Below are 16,335 nucleotides of genomic sequence, written 5' to 3'. Positions count from 1 at the left end.
TAAACTCCGCCAATGATGACGAAGCTTTGCCCAGGTGAAGACGTGTCCTTTGTGTAAACATTGGCAAGCTCTCTGAGGCTTTCCCCTTCTTTGCTTTGACTATGCTTTGTATATGTCACTTTGGTAGTGTGAAGGAACTGCTGAGTGCTCTCTTCGTATCTGTAATGTAGAGGCTATTCATTGCCACCAGAAGAATTCGGAAGTGTGAGGCAGTGGATACGGAGACTTGGTGTATAATGTGGATGAAATACTGTCTTCTGTAGTGCTGTATTCATTGTGTATGCAGGATTCCTTCCCACATCTTGTTCTCGTTGTTTGAAGCATTGTTGCAGCTCTAAAACTACTACTGTGTTGAAGGTATACAGGGGTGGAAGTGCTGCGCCAATTGCGCCATTCTGTGCCAATTTGATCTCCTGCGCCAAGCTGCGCCTAAACGGCAATTTACTCCCACTGCAAGTATACAGAGCCAAATTTATCCGAGTGTTAATGTCGGCTGGGCAACACTGGGTGCTCCCTACGAAACGGACGCAACCGCATTGGTATCGACAGTTGGGTTCGCTCGGTTCCATGGAGGGAGGAAAATTTTTCCTCTAAGCTCAGTTCGCTGGTGTCCCTGCACGTGGCGGCCGGCACGGCAGTCACGAGAGGCTTGCACAAGCATGAGTAAAAGTAAGTACTTTTAACTATTATCTGGTAATATAGTTTGAGTGTGGGCGGTATTGTGAACTTACCTCACTTAGCAAGCTGTATTTATTGTGCGGACAACGAGACGTTCACTCGCATCATTTGTGCGCTTTTTTCAGTAATTTAGAACTCCAGAAAGAGATGCGGAGATTTCGCGATCCCCGCGGGATGGTATGATGCCGCGTTCGCAGCTCTAAGCAATAAGCGCGCAACGATACAATCGCAGAGCCAGCAGTCCGGAGCCAGTGGAAATAAACGGCGTCCTGGCGATAGGCCCGGCTGACTAGCGGCAAACCGAACTACCAGAGGTTCGGTTGTTTTGGATTCCGGACACCTTGTATTGGAACGCAACCGCAATCATAACCGCAACGCAATCATAAATTGAAAACATCTGCACTATTATGGTTAATTTGGCCCTTCTCCAATTTTCTTGTCATCTTGCAGTGCCATATTTGTGTTTTTTAGATTTCCTAATGTCAAAATTTCTTTTCTCAGTAATAAATGTAAGCAAAACAAATTCAGCAAATGCAGTACAGCTCCATTTATATGTTTTTAAATATATAAATGAAAGGTTTGTTATCTGACAAAGTGTGGTTTAAAACTGCAGCATTTCAAAAACAACTCAAGCAGAAACTGTGACATGTTTGGCAAGCCTTCTGAGCACTTGGTGGTGCAGCCTAAAAAATTTTCATTACTGCTTGTGCCCTTATTTGCATCATTTACATTAACCTTATTGCAAACGTTTGCAACATGGGCAACCTAACAACAGCAAGTGCAAAAGTAGGCGGGGCTTCTTTTCAGTCACCATCGTTTTTTGATGCTCCGCAGCCCGCAACGATGCACTGCAGAAAAGCTGCTGTGCTCCCATGATTGGGCAGTAAGCATATCGTACGATCAAAATTTGGCAAAAAGTATGAATAGCATTAACAAAAAGTATGTTATCTGGAAATGTATTGAAGAGCATAAAAAAAGTGGGGCCATTGAATTGCTAATGATTTTGACCATGTGAGCCAGAAATGTATGAATGAAATTAATATATTTCACTATTTGGGAGGGGCAGATCAATGTTTATCTTAATGGTCAAAAAGGTCAAAGGAGTGTTGGGTTTGCACTCTCTTGTACGCAACTTTTGTGTAGTTGCAAGCATAAGAATATTTGTGTGTAAGGGCAGTTTTCAGATAGGTCCAGTGCCTTGAGGCTGGCTACACAGCACAGGCATCTGAACTGTATAACAAGCACTGCAATGATCAAATTTCTTTCGTGGTCCTAATTTATCACTGGTGTCCTAATTCTCTTGAAAAAGAAAGAATTCCTCTGCTCCTTGCTGATGCTTTTTGCATTTCAGCTGATCTCTATAATCTTGTCACAGTTCGTTTCGTGTTTGTGGTGAAAGTCTAAAAGAGGGAAGTGCATAAATAGTAATGAAAGGAACATTTGCCCAGTGATAAAATATTACCTTTTTTCTTTTTTCAGATAGTAAGCCTTTGTGACAGAGCTTAATGAAATGCAAGTCCCCTCTACTAGTGTGTGGATCACTTCTGGCCAAGACATTCCTCCTTTTTCACTGCAGTGCAATGTGTTCCAGAGTGTGCCTTTATTTGTTGTCTAGTGCATTCGCACGCTTGCTTACCATTGCAACAATACTAAGGTAGTTTTGCTTTGCACTTGATGTTTTATGTGACGATTTCCCAACTTCCTGATTTGATGTATGGTTAGCTCACATAGCACTCGTGACTTGTCCCAGTTTTGTTTTGTCCTATGGACTCTCATGCAAGAAAAGCTCATGACTTTATTAATATGAATTGTATCATTTAATCCACTTGTGCTCCATTGAAGTCTACATATGAAACAGGTCAATAATTAGAATGTGAATCGGTTCCACCACTGTTTATTAGAAACATGCGGGCACACGGTCACCGGAGCAGAACACCTATGAGGTTCCAGCCACTCTTTGGAGATATTGAGAAGGTAACGATGGTGTTGCGAGGCTGGAGGATGGCAGTGGCTCGCAATACAGAAATAGCAACCTAGGGGCATGACATCTGTTACCTGTGATCTCCAAGGCTTTAGTATCTTTTTCTATTAGCAGTTGTTGTTAAGGGGATTCGCAGGTGAGAAAAATTGCAATTTTCATAGAAAAATACCATTTTTGATTTTGCTCGTGTTATTATTTGCAAGCCTTTTTCTTTGATGTGCAACAGCACCAGTGCCGAATCTAGAGGCAAAATTAGTAAACACTGTGATGTAAACATGACCAGTGACCGAAAAACAAGCACTATTACCTACTTTTATGGCAAAAATTTATAAAGCGGCGTTTCCTGCTGCTTCGATGCTGTAGGCAGGTAAAGGAAGCCTTCTTGTTTCAAACGCATCCTTCTGTAGTTTTGGAGCTAGAACAAAAAAAATAAAATGTTTTCTTTTGTCCCCAGATGCTGCAGTGCAACTATCTCAATAAATACCTTGGGGTGAATTTTCTTTCGTATATCATTTTCAAGCAACCTTTGTGATTATTAGTGCAATTACTCTCGTAACCTCACAATGAAAATTGGTATGGCTGTCTTTAGCTATTTGCAGAATGTAGCAATATACTATTTTTATTATAATTTAAGGTCGTGATTGGGAGTGAACTTTTCTTGAACCATTGTAGTCCTAGCATTAAAGACATTTTATAACCACTACTAATTTTTGAAAATTTCTGAAATTTTGTACATAATATTTGTGAGGTGCAGTTTGTATGCATTGCCAAAGACATGCCTTCGTTTTCTTAGAAAAGCTTTCGGGATCACACCAGTCAGGTTTAAAAGTTGTCAGAATATTAAAGGTTACTGGCGGCTGTGTGAAAATAATATCAGTGATTCCCTAACTCCGGAGCTTCGAGACTGTGCAAGGTGTGTTCATTGCATGCTCGTGTAACAATATCTGTATGGAGGCAGTGTTTTTTGCTTGGCATAATGTGACCACGTACTGGTATGATTTTCTCAAGAAGCCTGCAGGCACGCTGTTCTTGAAGTGTGTCTTCATGCTGTCTATAATGTTCAATCCTTGTGAATTGAAATGTGTTGTGCAGATTTGAAGTAATCTCTATGCATGTAGAAGAGAAGCTTTGCCATCAGTCTTAGCAGTACGGCACCAAGTTTCTGTTTCTATGCACCAATGCGATTGTGCCAACACATTCATGTTTTGTTTTGTATCTATACTCTGTTTCATACATGAGGTGCAATGCTGTGAAAGGTATAGAAGTAGTGCACATGAAAAAATGGAGTGAAGAGTGTCACTCTACACTTCTTTTGAGTTCGAGTGGTCTAAGGCTTGAGAAAGCGACGGCGTGTCGTCGCCACCAATAAGAGTGCATTTAATCAAGCTCGTAAAGACTTTGTCATGTGATAAGCCTGAAGGCAAAACATTTATTAGTTTTTGCTTGCCATAGTGCATGCACTAGTTTTTGATCACGGATGTAAGCATGTAGCACAAACTACAGTGCTAGCTTTGGCATTATCGCACATGATATATAAAATGAAGTATACTAGTGATTCAAGCGATCATAGTTAAGCATTACTTCTATTATTGAATTTATGCCACTGAGTTCTTGCAGTGGTTTACGAGATACAAGTATTCATCAGTTCCAACTGGACAGTATGAATTGCTTTCAAGGCGTAAAGTGTGGCTTTAATAGCGTTGTTCAACAGATACTGGGTGTGAATGAGAGTATTGACAAATCTTGGGGATAATATTTTGTTAGGTAATCAAATTTCATATTAAAGCGATGGCAGTAAGAGTTCATTATTTAAACTGGTAGCGCAATTCGGAGAGCGTGACAGATTCTTTACATGCATTTCAAAGCCTGTGCACTACAATATATGGATTTGTTTGCTATTTTGGTATGTTTGCTCAAATTTCTATAGTCAGTTTTCAGAGAGGATGCCTGAAAGACAACTAAAAAGGTTCATTGGAACATGTATGCAGTGTTTACGTGAAGAGGTTTTTAACTGTGAATAGTGGAGTTTCTTGATGCTGCAAATGTGCTTTGATGTGCAGTGTTCAGCTTTTGAATTGTGGGCAAATTAGACTTCTAAACATGGTCTGGCATCTAATCAGTCCTGAGAAATTTTCGTTGTGTGATTTGTGTACTGTTCTCCTCTTTACCTTCTGGTTTTGTTGTTTTGCTTCCAATGATTTGTTGGCTCAAACTTTCACTTCTTTTGGCACGTGTTGTGTGTTGTTGCTACTTATGCATATTGTTGCTCCAAGATGTAGATGTTAGAGGCAGTATGGCATGTTCTGCCCTATACATTTTTTTGTGCGTGAACAGTATAGTGATCAGAAATATTATTGGGGCTCAGAATATTCTGATCTAATCAACTCTTCTTTGTGCACTAATAGTCTATTACTGTGAACTGTATGGTAAAGATAAGAAACGATTTGTTTATGATCTTGCTTTGACAGACTCATTGTGACACCATTTATGTGAAATATTAAAACACCTGCCTAAATGGAGTGCATCATTAGATTGCCTTGCTTCAGAGGTGTTCCCAACTAAATGAGTAAAGCTTATTTCTATTTAGAAATTAGAAAGCATGCTTTTATGCACTCTGCAGGATTGGTCAGCACTGGGAGTGCGTGCAGCTCACCGCCGCAAAAGAAATTGCAAGCAGGCAGGCGACGGTACGTGTGCCGTGAGTGCAACTATTCCACAGCTCATCTCAGTCACTTCAAGGACCACCAGCAGACACACACCGGGGAGCGCCCATTCCAGTGCAGACTTTGCAGCAAGTCCTTTCGTACGAAGAGTGATCTGAGGAAGCACCTTAATGCTCATGCAGGCAAGAGACCATTTAAGTGCCCGCGTTGCAGCCAGAGCTTCACCCAAAAGTCGAATATGGTGAGGCATTATCGTATTCACACAGGGGAGAAGCCATTCCAGTGCCCTCATTGCAGCAAGAGCTTCTCCGAGAAGAGAAGTGTGATGAAACACATTCACACCCACACAGGCGAGAAGCCATTCTAGGGCACTAACTGCAGCAAGGCCTAATGTTATCTTTGTTTGCATCCCAAAAAAAGAGTGCTGCAGTCTTCATTTTTCATTTTTATTTCATTCCTGCTTGAAATTAAGTGAACTTTTCTAGCACAGTTTTACTTTATGGTCATATTAGCTAGCAAGAAGTTTTAGTTATCATTACACCCATCTTTAATTTTGTTGCTTTGTTTTCTTCCAGCAATAAAGCTTGCTTAAATGTAATGCGAACAACTTAATATTTGTAAGCACCTCATTTTTAGAAATCATTGTGGCATAATGCTTACACATTTTGCTCAGTTGAACGAGTCTTGGGACACATCAATTAACAAAAACAGCTATTAGAGGCTTCGGAACCGCCTACGAGTTCCTTGCTCACAATGATGAACTGGCCGAGTAAGAAGCAGCTTCAGTAGCTTTGATAAGTCGACGTAACGATTGTGTACAAGTGAGGTGAAGATTCCCCTTTGTTGTGTTGGCTGTGTTTGGAGGTAACTCTATAATCAGTGATTCCAGGTGCAGCCGTGCTGAGAGACTTCTGTCGGTGGCCATGATTTCTATAAAAAACACTTTCTTCTCCCTCCTCATTATGTATTTGATACATATGAGTGGTTTTAATTGGAATTCATGCTTAATGAGAGTCTTTCACAATTCCTGCCAGTGTGTGTAGTCCATTCTTCGTTTTGCATTCTTCAGTGTTCCTGAGCGTTTCGTGTTAATTCTACCAACTTCACTCATTTATTACTGCAAGAGGAAGTTCACTAATTTCTTATTGAATATGATGTTTACCTATGCACTGTAGTCTTTTATTTATTGTTCTGTCTGTGTTCTGTTGCTGCCGGTTTTTGTGTACGGGGGTGCACCCCTCTGTCAAGCCAGTCATGTTTTTTGGGTGCACACCTAACATCCCTGATGTTGAAATAAAGGTATTTGTAATTGTATAATTTTACGACCTATTTTGCAGGTACACTTCAATAAGACATTTAACTCACGACTTTATCATGCTTTGCATTCACTACAATCATATCCTTGCTGGAATGCATATTTATGCACGTTACATGTAAAAGCATGCAACTGTCCCATGGAAGACAGGACCAATGAGTGCTCTGCGAGCTGGATAAATTTAGTGCTCGCGAATTATTCGTGAATTGCCACTTGTGCTAGATTCTCGAAACATTGACCTTGCGAACAGATTTCAGCATTTTCACATGTGTATGTTTGTAGTGTGTCATAAAACCTTGGAATCTGCAATTCACAGATGTTCATGGTAGAGAGGAAAGATCGACACAGCTACTAGCACTGGTATAGAGCTACGGCTATGTAAGGTCATCATGTCAAAGGAGGCCCCATTAAACTAGAAATAATTTGCTTACTGCATACCGTGTATGTAATTGTTTAGTTACTACTTTGATAGAAATGAAGTTGCCCAATAGGTCCTCAATACATTAGCTTGAGATCAGTAGGCCATTCTTTCCTAGCAATCAGTGGCACCTCAATGGCGTTCATCTTTTGGCATCCAGGGAGCATATTCTCAGGGAAGCATTTGTGGTCACCTGACAATGTAGTTGGTGGGTACTACAGTAAACTTGAAAGCTCTCTAATTTTAACTTCATGGCAATGGAAATTAGCTAACTTATTAAATGAAACTGTTGCTACAATCAACTACAACTTTTCTGTTATCTGCTTTACTTTTGTTGCTATCAATGTTCATGCTAAGAATAAAACTTGCAATTTTTAAAAGTGATGTTTGTTATATGCTACAGTCGATTATCAGTAATATTCTATAAACTTGAAGCAGCTGGAGGATTTGTTCAAATTTGGCAGAGTTTGAAATAATAGACATCTTTTGAGTATACCTACGGTTGACTAGACCAAACTTTCAGTTGCAGCAAAGTGGTACTTTGAATCAAAGGAGTTCAAATTATAAAGTGTCTACTTTAAAGTTTCTTGTATTTAATTAATAAATTGTTAATGTTTTTTTATTGATTAGTTGCTTTCCATTGTGCCAGAGCCATATTTAGCTGTCTGCGTCAGTCATGCCATACAATAGACCTGCCAAGGTGTTTAGTTACTTCCTTTCAGCACTTTCTTGGATTGCCAATGTAATTTTCTGGGCTGCCAAAGAAGTGCAATTCCATGGGAAATGCATGTAGAGTGGAACTGGTAGATGTGAAGTTAGAGGCATAAACTGCCCTTCTGTTAATTTCAAGATGCACAGCTAGCTTGTGTGTATGTTTTTGTCAGCCCTGTGATCGTTTAACCTTTGCAGCTTGTTTTACATTTAAGGGCAGAGGTCTCCAAAGGCTCTGTTGGCACTTCAAGCATGCAGGTGCAATGCATGCTTATGAGTGCATGGTCTAACTCGTGTGCATCAGAAAAAATGGGTCTCCAGCTTACTCCTCCACAAGTGTGGTTCCAAGCTGCTAGGAGATAAGAAGCTTTCTTCGCATTATCACAGCCTGACCACTTAAGTGTGAGCAAAGTGGCCACCGTGGCAGGTGGCAGAATGACTGGCCGTGAGAGGTTGCTTGGGAACAGCAATGCTGGTCGCTCAAGCTTCACTGGTAGCAGCACCTGCCGCCGCAGGGCAGTGACACCTCATTTATCTGTTATACCAATGTGCCAGGTGTGATGTGAGGACTCCTAGATATCTATGAATGTAAATTTTAGAGTTACCATTTCTGCATACATGGACAGTATCCCATTAACACTATCGCGTCATACCCTTAAGACAAAGTAAGTTTTGTGCTACTTTTTTTATATATACTTTTTGTATTAGATGGAAGCTGGGGCCAAATTGACCTTTAAATTGATAAAAAAGGGGCATTTCTTTCTGTGATGGGTATACTTTCATCTTGCATAACTTTAGCAACAGCCAAAAACTACCTTTTGTTACCACAGGTGGCAATAATGACATGATTAACGAAGCAGTGTCCTGTCCATTCACCTCTTGGGTCTTTAACTAATTCAGGTTATGTTATTTTCGGGGCTGCCAAAGAAGTGAAATTCCTTGGCATAAGAACGTAGAGTGGAACTGGTCGATATGGACTTACAGGCGTAGACTGCTCTTCTGTTAATTTCAAAATGCACATCTAGCTTGTGCTTACGTTTCTGTTGTCCTTGTGATCGTTTAACCTTTGCAGCTTGTTTTACAGTTCCTGGCAGTGGTCTCCAAAGGCTCTGTTGGTGCTTCAAGCATGCAGGTGCAATGCGTGCCCATGAGTGCCTGATCTAGCTCCCGTGCATGAGAGAAAAGGGGTCTCCAGTTTACTCCTCCACAAGTGTGGATCGAACTGTTATCAGATAAGAGGCTATAGCTGTTTGTTTCATCACTACCTGCCCACTGGGTTGTGAACAAAGTGGCTGTTGTGGCTGGTGGCAGTAATGACTGGCCGCGAGAGTTTGCTTGGGAACAGCGATGTTGGTCACACAAGCTTCACTGGTGGCTGCACTTGCCGTCGCAGGGCAGTGACGCATCGTTTACCTGCTGCACCATTGTACCAGGTGTGATATCAGGACTCCCAGAGGATCTATGAATGCAAAGTTGAGAACTGCCAGTGTCTCATATATGGACATTGTTCTATTAACACTATTATGCCATACCCATAATGCAGAGTTTAGGTGTCACCACTAGTTTTTTGTATAGATATTTCATATTAGATAGAAACTGGGGCCAATTGTACCTTTGAATTTATGAACGAAAAGAAGGTGTTACTTTCTGTAATGGGTGTACTTCCATTTTACAAATCTTCCATCTTACAGAGCAACAGCCAATACCTTGTATCATCTTTTGTTAACAGCTGCCGTGGTGGTTCAGTGATTATGGCGCTCGGCTGCTGACTCGAATGATGTGGGTCGAATCCCCGCCATGGCAGTCAAATTTCGATGGAGTCTAAATTCTAGAGTCACAAGTACTGTGTGATGTTAGTCCACGTTAAAGAACCCCAGGTGGTTAAAATTTCCGGAGCCCTTTACTGTGGCATCCCTAATAACCTGAGTGGTTTTGGGACGTTAAACCACCCTAAACGAAACCAAACCATCTTTTTTTCCAACCAGTGGCAATAATAGCACGATAAGCGAAGCAATGTCCTGCGCATTCTGCTCTGGGCACCATAGCTAATTGAATTTGTAGACGTATTCAAGAAAACAAAACGAGCACTTCTTAAGGATGCTTTTTTACTTTTACACTGAAAAGTGACTGAAAGCATCGTCAAAATTATTTTTTTCTGTGTTGGGGCTGGTTAGATGAAAAATTGAATTCTTGTCGAGTGAGAATACACCGCCTTCATTCATTATTTTTAGGTAGTGTGAAAGTGCTAACATTTGTGTTTCATTGATAACATCAGCTCTTTTTGTTGCTCTAGTGAGAAATGTGCTTCGGTGTTTGTTATTTCTGCAGGCTTTTGTTGGTGTAAGGTGCCCATTCTGCCGACGCAGTTTCACGTTATAGTCATAGGAGGAGCTTGTGATCTGCCATTTTATATCTTGCATCTTCTAATGAGATTTAATACGCAGCCTCATCGTATTAGAGTAAGGATTGCTAAGTTTGAAATGAAATTCCTTGATTCCTATCATTTGCAGTGATGGCGGGGACTGTCATCTGGCAGCTGCCTTGCAATGTTTGTAAATCGTTGCAGTTTCTGCAAAAATACCTTCGCGGGTCAACGGCTTAATCCTCTTTGGCAGCCATCAGGTCTGGACAAGGTTCATGCCTTCCATCCTAACACCCATCCCACTTCTCGCCATCCCCCTGACCGGGCCTTTCTCCTCGGAGTGAAGGCCCTACGTAAATTTGCCAATGATGATGAAGCTTTGCCCAGGTGAAGACGTGTCCTTTGTTAAAATGTTGGCAAGCTCTCTGAGGCTTCCCCCTTATTTGCTTTGAATGTGCTTTGTATATGTCACATTGCTAGTGTGAAGGAACTGCTGAGTGCTCTTTTCGTATCTGTAATGTGGAGGCTATGCATTGCCACCACAAGGATTTGGAAGTGTGAGGCAGTGGATTCGGGGACTTGGTGTATGATGTGGATGAAGTACTGTCTGACTTTATGAAGCACAAAATGTAATTTATCACTCTGATGGTCTGGGCGAGACAGTAATGATCCACCAGGCTTGATCTGTATAAAAAAAAAAAAAATAGAAGAGGGTTAGTGATCTGCTTACGGTTTGTTAGTATGCTAAGTCTTGTGTGAGTGTATTCCTCTACAGTTGTGCTGAATTTTGCATAACCGAATGTTGTAATCATATGTGACATTTCTTTTACAGCATCACTTCAATACCTAAAAATATAGTACGTTGGCATTGAGAACAGAAAAGAAAAAAAATGCAGGAACATTGGTGAAGGTGGCAATTTAAAAGGCCAATGGTGTTGAATGGTTCCTTGAAATCCTGCGTAATGTCTTCTGTAGTGCTATATTCACTGTGTATGCAGGATTCCTTCCCACATCTTGTTCTCATTGTTTGAAGCATTGTTGCAGCTTGAAAACTACTACTGTATTGAAGGTAAATTAGAAATGGAAAGCTGCTGCACTATTCTGGTTAATTTGGCCCGTCTCCAAATATCTTGTCAATTTGTAGTGTCGTTTTTTTTTACGATTTCCTAATGTAAAAAGTTCTTTTTTCAGTAATAAATGTAAGCAAAACAAGTTCAGTGAATGCAGTACAGCTGCATTTATGTGTTTTTAAATATATAAATGAAAAGTTTATTATCTGATAAGGTGTGGTTTAAAACTGCAGTATTTCAAAAATGAGTCAAGCAGAAACTAGAAAGGTATTCGATAACATCTTTGGCAAGTCTTCTGAGCACTTGATGGTGCAGCCTGAAAAATTCTCATTACTGCTTGCAAACTTGTCCGCATCATTTACATTAACATTAGTGCAAACCTTTGCAGCATGTGGCGCCAAACAACTGCATGTGCGAAAGTAGCCGGGGCTTCTTTGCAGTCACCATCGTTTTTTGATGCTCCGCACCCCTTAACGATGCACTGCAGAAAAGCTGCTGTGTTTCCATGCTTGGGCAGTAAGAATATCATGCGATCAAATTTTGGCAAAAATACGAATAGCAATAACAAAAAGATTGTTATCTGGTAATGTATTAAAGAGCAGAAAAAAAGTGGGGCAATTGAATTGCTCATGATTTTGACCATATAAACCAGAAGTGTTTGAATGAAATTAATATATTTCACTATTTGGGAGGGGAAGATCAATTTTTTCTTAATGGTCAAAAGAGTCAAAGGAGTGTTGCGTTAGCACTCTCTTGTACACAATTTTTGTGTAGTTGAAAGCATAAGAATATTTGTGTGTAAGGGCAGCTTTCTGATAGATCCATTGTCTTGAGGCTCGCTACACAGCACAGGTATCTGAACTGTACAACAAGCACTGCAATGATTCAGTTTCTTTTGTGGTCCTAATTTATCACTGGTGTCGTAATTATTTTGAAAATGAAAGATCTCCTTTGTTCCTTGCTGATGAATTTTTTGCTTCAGCTGATCTCTATAATCTTGCCACAGGTCGTTTCGTGTTTGTGGTGAAAGTCTAAAAGAGAACTGCATAAAAAGTAATGAATGAAACATTTGGCCAGTGATAAAATATTACCTTTTTCATTTTTTTCAGATAGTAAGCCTTTGTGACAGAGCTTAATGAAATGCAAGTCTCCGCTACAAATCTGTGGATCACTTCTGGCCAAGCCATTCCTCCTTTTTCACTGCAGTGCAATGTGTTTCAGAGTGCGCCTTTATTTGTTGTCTAGTGCATTCGCATGCTTGCTTACCATTGCAACAATACTAAGGTAGTTTTGCTTTGCACTTGATGTTTTATGTGACGATTTCCCAACTTCCTGATTTGATGTATGGTTAGCTCACATAGCACTCGTGACTTGTCCCAGTTTTGTTTTGTCCTATGGACTCTCATGCAAGAAAAGCTCATGACTTTATTAATATGAATTGTATCATTTAATCCACTTGTGCTCCATTGAAGTCTACATATGAAACAGGTCAATAATTAGAATGTGAATCGGTTCCACCACTGTTTATTAGAAACATGCGGGCACACGGTCACCGGAGCAGAACACCTATGAGGTTCCAGCCACTCTTTGGAGATATTGAGAAGGTAACGATGGTGTTGCGAGGCTGGAGGATGGCAGTGGCTCGCAATACAGAAATAGCAACCTAGGGGCATGACATCTGTTACCTGTGATCTCCAAGGCTTTAGTATCTTTTTCTATTAGCAGTTGTTGTTAAGGGGATTCGCAGGTGAGAAAAATTGCAATTTTCATAGAAAAATACCATTTTTGATTTTGCTCGTGTTATTATTTGCAAGCCTTTTTCTTTGATGTGCAACAGCACCAGTGCCGAATCTAGAGGCAAAATTAGTAAACACTGTGATGTAAACATGACCAGTGACCGAAAAACAAGCACTATTACCTACTTTTATGGCAAAAATTTATAAAGCGGCGTTTCCTGCTGCTTCGATGCTGTAGGCAGGTAAAGGAAGCCTTCTTGTTTCAAACGCATCCTTCTGTAGTTTTGGAGCTAGAACAAAAAAAATAAAATGTTTTCTTTTGTCCCCAGATGCTGCAGTGCAACTATCTCAATAAATACCTTGGGGTGAATTTTCTTTCGTATATCATTTTCAAGCAACCTTTGTGATTATTAGTGCAATTACTCTCGTAACCTCACAATGAAAATTGGTATGGCTGTCTTTAGCTATTTGCAGAATGTAGCGATATACTATTTTTATTACAATTTAAGGTCGTGATTGGGAGTGAACTTTTCTCGAACCATTGTAGTCCTAGCATTAAAGACATTTTATAACCACTACTAATTTTTGAAAATTTCTGACATTTTGTACATAGTATTTGTGAGGTGCAGTTTGTATGCATTGCCAAAGACATGCCTTCATTTTCTTAGAAAAGCTTTCGGGATGGTCACACAGTCTGGTTTAAAAGTTGTCAGAATATTAAAGGTTACTGGCCGCTGTGTGAAAATAATATCAGTGATTCCCTAACTCCGGAGCTTCGAGACTGTGCAAGGTGTGTCCATTGCATGCTCGTGTAACAATATCTCTATGGAGGCAGTGTTTTTTGCTTGGCATAATGTGACCACGTACTGGCATGATTTTCTCAAGAAGCCTGCAGGCACACTGCTCTTGAAGTGTTGCTTCATGCTGTCTATAATGTTCAATCCTTGAGAATTGAAGTGTGTTGTGCAGATTTGAAGTAATCTCTATGCATGGAGAAGCAAAGCTTTGCCATTAGTCTTAGCAGTACGGCACCAAGTTTGTTTCTATGCACGAATGCGATTGTGCCAACACATTCATGTTTTGTTTTGTTTTGTATCTATACTCTTTTTCATACATAAGGTGCAACGCTGTGAAAGGTATAGAAGTAGCGCACATGAAAAAATGGAGTGAAGAGTGTCACTCCACACTTCTTTTGAGTTCGAGTGGTCTAAGGCTTGAGAAAGCGACGGCGTGTCGTCGCCGCCAATAAGAGCGCATTTAGTCAAGCTCGTAACGACTTTGTCATGTGATAAGCTTGAAGGCAAAGCATTTATTAGTTTTTGCTTGCCATAGTGCATGCACGAGTTTTTGATCACGGATGTAAGCATGCAGCACAAACTACAGTGCTAGCTTTGGCATTATCGCACATGATATATAAAATGAAGTATACTAGTGATTCAAGTGATCATAGTTAAGCATTACTTCTATTATTGAATTTATGCCACTGAGTTCTTGCAGTGGTTTACGAGATACAAGTATTCATCAGTTCCAACGGGACAGTATGAATTGCTTTCAAGGCGTAAAGTGTGGCTTTAATAGCGTTGTTCAACAGTTACTGGGTGTGAATGAGAGTATTGACAAATCTTGGGGATAATATTTTGTTAGGTAATCAAATTTCATATTAAAGCGATGGCAGTAAGAGTTCATTATTTATACTGGTAGCATAATTCGGAGAGCATGACAGATTCTTTACGTGCATTTCAAAACCTGTGCACCACAATATATGAATTTGTTTGCTATTTTGGTATGTTTGCTCAAATTTCTATAGTCAGTTTTCAGAGAGGATGCCTGAAAGAGAACTTAAAAGGTTCATTGGAACATGTATACAGTGTTTACGTGAAGAGGTTTTTAACTGTGAATAGTAGAGTTTCTTGATGCTGCAAATGCGCTTTGATGTGCAGTGTTCAGCTTTTGAATTGTGGGCAAATTAGACTTCTAAACATGGTCTGGCATCTAATCAGTCCTGAGAAATTTTCTTTGTGTGATTTGTGCACTGTTCTCCTCTTTACCTTATGGTTTTGTTGTTTTGCTTCCAATGATTTGTTGGCTCAAACTTTCACTTCTTTTGGCACGTGTTGTGTGTTGTTGCTACTTATGCATATTGTTGCTCCAAGATGTAGATGTTAGAGGCAGTAGGGCATGTTCTGCCCTATACATTTTCTTGTGCGTGAACAGCATAGTGATCAGAAATATTATTGGGGCTCAGAATATTCTGATCTCATCAACTCTTCTTTGTGCACTAATAGTCTATTACTGTGAACTGTATGCTAAAGATAAGAAACGATTTGTTTGTGATCTTGCTTTGACAGACTCATTGTGACACCGTTTATGTCAAATATTAAAACACCTGCTTTAATGGAGTACATCATTAGATTGCCTTGCTTCAGAGGTGTTTCCAACTAAATGAGTAAGGCTTATTTCTATTTAAAATTTAGAAAGCATGCTTTTATGCACTCTGCAGGATTGGTCAGCACTGGGAATGTGTGCAGCTCACCGCCGCAAAAAAAATTGCAAGCAGGCAGGCGACGGTACGTGTGCCGTGAGTGCGACTATTCCACAGCTCATCTCAGTCACTTCAAGGACCACCAGCGGACACACACCGGGGAGCGCCCTTTCCAGTGCAAACTTTGCAGCAAGTCCTTTCGTACGAAGAGTGATCTGAGGAAGCACCTTAATGCTCATGCAGGCAAGAGGCCATTTAAGTGCCCACGTTGCAGCAAGAGCTTCACGCAGAAGTCGAGTATGGTGAGGCATTATCGTATCCACATAGGTGAGAAGCCATTCCAGTGCCCTCATTGCAGCAAGAGCTTCTCCGAGAAGACAAGTGTGATGGAACACATTCACACCCACACAGGCGAGAAGCCATTCTAGTGCACTGACTGCAGCAAGGCCTAATGTTATTTTTGTTTGCATCCCAAAAAAAGAGTGCTGCAGTCTTCATTTTTCATTTTTATTTCATTGCTGCTTGAAATTAAGTGAACTTTTCTAGCACAGTTTTACTTTATGGTCATATTAGCTAGCAAGAAGTTTTAGTTAGCATTGCACCCATTTGTAATCTTGTTTCTTCCAGCAATAAAGCTTGCTTAAATGTAATGCGAACAACTTAATATCTGTAAGCACCTCATTTTTAGAAATTATTGTGGCATAATGCTTACACAATTTTGCTCAGTTTAACGAGTCTTGGGACACTGACCAATTGTCAATAAACAAAAACAGCTATTAGAGGCTTCGGAACCGCCTACGAGTTCCTTGCTCACAATGATGAACTGGCCGAGTAAGAAGCAGCTTCAGTAGCTTTGATAAGTCGACGTAACGATTGTGTACAAGCGAGGTGAAGATTCCCCTTTGTTGTGTTGGCTGTG

At 40.3% G+C, this 16,335-nt stretch overlaps 1 protein-coding gene across 1 annotated transcript; it reads left to right on the top strand.

The window, feature by feature from the left end:
• The first annotated feature begins 5,161 nt into the window (after positions 1-5,161).
• Positions 5,162-16,033, top strand: LOC144108282 (uncharacterized). Its single transcript, XM_077641550.1, has 2 exons — positions 5,162-5,679; positions 15,382-16,033. The coding sequence occupies exons 1-2, from the start codon at positions 5,222-5,224 to the stop codon at positions 15,842-15,844; spliced, it is 921 nt and encodes a 306-aa protein (XP_077497676.1). The 5' UTR covers positions 5,162-5,221; the 3' UTR covers positions 15,845-16,033.
• The last annotated feature ends 302 nt before the right edge of the window (positions 16,034-16,335 follow it).

This window comes from Amblyomma americanum, chromosome 10 (assembly GCF_052857255.1).
Source record: "Amblyomma americanum isolate KBUSLIRL-KWMA chromosome 10, ASM5285725v1, whole genome shotgun sequence".
Classification (NCBI taxonomy): Eukaryota; Metazoa; Arthropoda; class Arachnida; order Ixodida; family Ixodidae; genus Amblyomma; species Amblyomma americanum.
Note: the sequence above shows the minus strand (reverse complement) of the source record. Positions and strands in the feature narration are given on the sequence as shown.